The sequence below is a fragment of the Cydia strobilella genome, chromosome Z, assembly GCF_947568885.1.
Source record: "Cydia strobilella chromosome Z, ilCydStro3.1, whole genome shotgun sequence".
Classification (NCBI taxonomy): Eukaryota; Metazoa; Arthropoda; class Insecta; order Lepidoptera; family Tortricidae; genus Cydia; species Cydia strobilella.
Genome location: NC_086068.1, coordinates 27,356,154 through 27,361,787, shown reverse-complemented (window position 1 = coordinate 27,361,787; position 5,634 = coordinate 27,356,154). Strand labels below are relative to the sequence as shown.

The 5,634-nt window shown below is 47.9% G+C and overlaps 1 protein-coding gene across 1 annotated transcript; it reads left to right on the top strand.

Moving 5' to 3' along the window:
• The first annotated feature begins 387 nt into the window (after positions 1–387).
• LOC134754749 (uncharacterized) lies at positions 388–5,025 on the top strand. The gene has a single exon (XM_063691091.1). The coding sequence runs from the start codon at positions 475–477 to the stop codon at positions 5,023–5,025; it is 4,551 nt and encodes a 1,516-aa protein (XP_063547161.1). The 5' UTR covers positions 388–474.
• Positions 5,026–5,634: the final 609 nt, after the last annotated feature.

Here is a 5,634-nt window from a genome sequence, read left to right as displayed (position 1 = left end):
CCTGAGTATTCTGGAGATCCACTTGAGTGGCTGCATTTTAAGAAGGCGTACGAAGAGTCAACAGACGTGTGCAACTTTAGTCCAAAAGAAAACCTCTGGAGGCTGCGAAAGTGTCTGCGCGGAGCTGCCAAGGAAACCGCATCAGCTCTGCTCATGAGTGCTGCTTCCCCTGAACGCATAATGGCTACATTGGAGCTACGTCACGGTGACCCGGAATGCATAATTAGCAAACTCGTGCAGGATATTAGAAAGCTGCCGCCTATGTCTTCAGAGTACCAAAAAGATATTATAAACTTTTCCGTAAAGATACAAAACTTCGTCGAAGCCGTGAAAGTGGTGGGACGCGAAGAGTACGTCCAGGGATTAAGTATTGTCCCACTACTCATATCTAAACTTCCCACAGTGCTCGTGTCTAAGTGGTCAGATTTTAGTTACCCGTTAATCAAAGCCGGAACTAAATCACGCTTAAGCATTATGTCCGATTTTCTAAATACGGAAGCGGTGAAGATAGCTACTACTGCTAATATACACCTACAAGGTCATCGATTCGAGCAACAAAAGTCAAAACAACACGATAACGTTCGACCGCAAGCTATTTTATTACAAACCGAACGACAAAGTGGCAAGAAAATCGATCAGACTGATAAGTGTCATTTTTGCCGCGCTCAGCCAAATCATAATCTGTCCGAATGTAAACCATTCAAGCGGGCATTACGTAAAGTGCGGTGGCAGTATGTTAAACGCAATGGAATATGCTTTAAATGCCTAGATTCACGCCATGAGAGAGAAACATGCCCGGCACCGGTGTGCGATAAGGACAACTGCGGCGGGACGCATCACAGACTTCTACACTTCGATAACAAAAACCGTCAGGAGGTGAGCGCCGGCGAGGTCCCTGAACCCACGCCGCGATCAGCTGATGTACCTACACCGGAAGTAGTGAACTGTGTCACCGCAAGTAGCAACAGAGTGCTACTTAAAACTGTTCCCGTACGTATTCGCGCAAAAAACGGCAATGTTATCGAAAGTAGTGCTATGCTCGACGATTGTTCTTCAGTGACGGTAATAAGTGCTAAATTAGCACAGCGCGCAGGACTAACCGGGCGGCGCGAATCTATGCAGGTGTGCGGTCCGTGGGAACAAAGTGACGTAACATGTGATAGCACGGTGGTGAAGTTGGAACTTTATGATAAAGACAATAAGGTTCATTCTATTAGGGCGCGGAGTGTTAATGAGTTATGTTTACCTGAGCAAGACTTATCTCTTGTTGATTGTAGTAAATATCAATATTTAAATGCAATGCAGAGCGAATTTAAAAAAGTTTTTACTAAGCCAGAAATTTTAATTGGCCAGGATTATTACCATTTAATTGTGCCATTGAAAATATTGTCAGGTAAATTATATGAGCCGTACGCAACACTTTCTCCTTTAGGGTGGTGTATTCATGGTAAAATACGTGTGTCGGAAGCGACGCGCGGCGCGGGCGTTAGGCCGGTTCACTCCACGCTGCTGGTGGGCACGCTGACGGCGGGCAACCTGGGCGAACAGCGCGCGCTGCAGGACTTGCACGAAGAGGTACGACGCGCGTTCGAGCTGGACTCCGCAGGAGTGGCAGGTAAGCCTCGCCAGAATAAGGACGACGTTAGGGCCGTCAAACACCTTGAGCGCACCGCTCAACTCATTAATGGCAGGTGGCGCGTGGGCTTACCATGGAAGGATCCAGACTGCTTGATGCCTGACACTCTGCCGCATGCTCTTAAAAGGCTAAAAGGAGTCGAGCGCAAGATGGCCAGGGACTCTGAATATGCTAACAGGTATGCCGAGCGAGTACAACATTTATTTGCTAATAATTTTGCTAGGGAACTACTGGACACTCAGCGCACGCCAAAGACATTTCATTTGGCTCACTTTGGCGTTGACAACCCTAATAAAAAAAAGTTAAGGCTGGTCTTTGATGCAGCAGATAGTTCGGCGGGTTCGTGTTTAAACGACTATCTGCTCAAGGGTCCGGATCTACTGACGTCACTATGGGGAATCATGCTGCGCTTTAGGGAAAATCGTATCGCAGTATCCGGAGACATAAAAGATATGTTTTTACGCATCCAGATCCACCCACAAGATCAAGACGCCCTGAGATTTCTTTGGCGGGACAACCCTACGGAACCCGTCAAAACGTACGTAATGACATCCCTAATATTCGGTGCAAAATGCTCGCCGTTTGTCGCGCAGTTTATTAAAAATAAAAATGCTCTGCGCCACGAGCACACCGAGCCGGCCGCTGTCGACGCGATCTGCAACTCTCACTATGCAGACGATTACATTCAGAGTTTGCCAGACGAGGAGACAGCAATAAAAATGGTACGTACAGTATCAAAGATACACGCGGAAGGCGGGTTCGAGATTCGCAATTGGACGAGCAACAGTACATCTGTACTCGACAGCGTGCCAAATGAAACTCTCGGTACTGCTGCTGTAAAGTTTAAAATGGATCAGCAGTTCGAGGGCGAGCGGACGCTCGGTCTCATCTGGTTCCCGGCCACGGACGAGTTGGGGTTCGACGTATCTCTAAAACGTATTCCTGAGCAGATTGTTTTAGGCCACCAAAGGCCTACTAAAAGGATTATGTTAAAAGTAGTCATGTCTATTTTTGATGTATTTGGATTTTTGGCGCCTTTTACCATACAGGGTAAAATCATGCTCCAGGATACGTGGCGATCGGCCACCGGCTGGGATGAAGAAATTCCCGACGATATTTACACTAGGTGGGTAAAGTGGCTCGATTTATTACAATTAATAGGTCGCATTCGCATACCTAGATGGTATCAGAAAGCATCCATAGGTGCGAGCGAGACGGAGCGAGGCTCACTCGCTGCGAACAATACCAGTGCTACGACGAGCGCTACGGCTGCTACGCCTCCCGCTACGCCGCACTCGAGCGGCCGGCGGGAATCGACTACGAGCGCGATCGCTGCAAGCGTAGGTATTATAAATAATTATAATAACTTACAACTGCATTTGTTTTCGGATTCGTCTTCAAAGGCTATGTGTGCTGTAGCATATTGGAGATGGGAAACAAATGGGCAGATATACGTAGCTTTTGTTGCCAGTAAATGCAAGGTCACACCTGTTAAACCGTTGACTATAAACAGATGTGAACTTCAAGGCGCTTTACTGGCTGCGAGATTGGCCGACAGCGTGCTGCGCGAACATAAGGTAACTACAGCGCAACGGTACTTCTGGTGCGACTCGGCGTGTGTTTTGCATTGGCTCCGGAATGATACTCGCAGCTACAATATATTCATCGCAAACCGGCTGGGCGAAATAGACGAGTTGTCGCGCGTTAATGAATGGCGTTACATACCTACGAAGTTAAACATCGCTGATGTAGCTACAAGAGAGGTTTACGATGACTCCATATTTAAGAACGAGTGGCTTTATGGTCCGGAGTTTCTTCACGCCGACGAATCGCACTGGCCGAGTGATACAGGGAGCCCTGAAATAAATGAACTTACTTTAGAGTATATTAATATAGTTCATAGAGAAAGTGATTACTTACCTGTGCCGGACGCTACGCGATTCTCTTCATGGCTGCGCTTGCAGAGGGCGACGGCAGCTGTTTTAAAATTTATTGAGAGATGCAAACATCGTTCTGCGGACATAGACTGCGCGCTGATGGTGCGAGCTGAGCAACTGCTGATAAAACAAGCGCAGCACGAGTCATTCGGTGACGACGTAGCCGCCATAAAGAATGACAACGTTTTGGGCCGCAGCAGTAAACTCCGTCATTTATCGCCGTTTTTAGATGAAAATGGACTTCTCCGATGCAGTGGCCGTATAGATGCCGCAACAGATGTTGCGCTGGAAACAAAGAGGCCTATTATATTGGACGGCAAGCATGCGGTGTCTAGACTGCTGGTCAGAAGTTATCACGAGAAGTACGCGCATGGCAACCACGAGGGAGTCGTGAATGATCTGAAACAAAAGTACTGGCTATTTAAATTACGCCCGACAGTGAAATCTGTAGTAGCCGGTTGTATGTTTTGTCGCATTAAGAAGGCAAAACCTGAGGTACCTAGAATGGGTAACTTACCGGAGGCACGCCTTGCGCATCACCAGCGTCCCTTCACGTACTGTGGCCTTGACCTGTTCGGGCCGATGGAGGTGACAGTCGGGAGACGCCACGAACTGAGATATGGCGTACTGTTCACTTGTCTCACGCTGCGGGCGATACACCTGGAACTGGTTCATTCACTTACCTCGGACTCGCTGATCATGGCTCTTCGGCGTATGGCGGCGAGACGTGGCTGGCCTAAGTACCTATTCTCTGACAATGGGACAAACTTACGCGGCGCTGACACGGAGTTAAAAAGATCACTGCAGGAACTGGATGTAGAGGACCTGAAAAACAAAGGTGTTAATTGCGGAGTACAATGGACTTTTATTCCCCCCGCCAGCCCCCATTGGGGTGGGGCGTGGGAACGTCTGATTAGGAGTGTGAAGACGTCGTTGAAGGTAATCCTGAAGGAGCGCGCCCCTAGAGACGAGGTACTTTCTACCTTGATGACGGAGGTGGAGAACATGGTGAACGGGCGTCCGCTAACCCATGTGTCCGTTGAGCCTGGCAGCGAGGAGACGCTTACACCTAATCATTTTCTGATTATGGGGCAAGCGCCAAACTTACCTGTCGTGGGGAACTTCGATGACTCCGATCTCTTCTCTCGAAAGCAGTGGCGTAAATCTCAGAGACTTGCCGACATGTACTGGACACGGTGGGTCAAGGAGATTTTGCCAGACCTCATACCGAGAACCAAATGGACCCAAGAGCAAAAGCCACTACAGGTAGGTGATTTTGTTCTCATTGTAGATCCCGCTGCGCAGAGGAACGTGTGGATGAAAGGCGTTATCCAGCAAGCCTACCCTGGCAGAGACGGTCGCATAAGGGTGGTCGAGGTAAAAACTAAGTCTGGAACCCTGAAACGTTCTGCTTCGCGCGTCGCTCGTATTCCAGTAGGTATCGAGTGCTGAGTCAGCACTCAGGGTGGGGAAATGTTAGCGACGTGCTCATATTTTATTATTTTGTATTGTTAAGGGTAGTTTTAACGGTGGCCGCGAGCCGCCATTCTGGTTTTGTATGTCTATGTGCGCTGTATGACCAGTCGGTCCATGCTATCCGCGCGAGCGCACGTACACACAGTTGTATTTTTTCGGGTCTCTATTTTGTGTACGTATTGTGTGTGTTTTTCGAAATATAACCAGTTAAACGTTCTAACGTGTTTACCATTTCGCCGCGGCGCGAGACCCTATCCCCAACAGTTATAATCGGAATTATGTAGTTCGGAATTTTCAATATTTTTTTGGAAATATAAATCTTCGTGATTTTCATCATTCGTAATTACAACAGTCGGAATTTTGATGGATCGAGCATTTAAAATCGGAATTATAAAATTCGACATTCTAAAATTCGAAATAAAAATTATCGGAATTATGTAGTGTACCCGTTACCATGCCTTCCCGGATAAAAATATAATCTTTCGCGAAAGTCTCGCAACGCATTGAGGCTACAAGGGGCACGGTCTTAGGAGTCTGAGAAAGACCACGGTGAGACTCAGTGGCGCTCTAGCCAGGCAGGTCGCT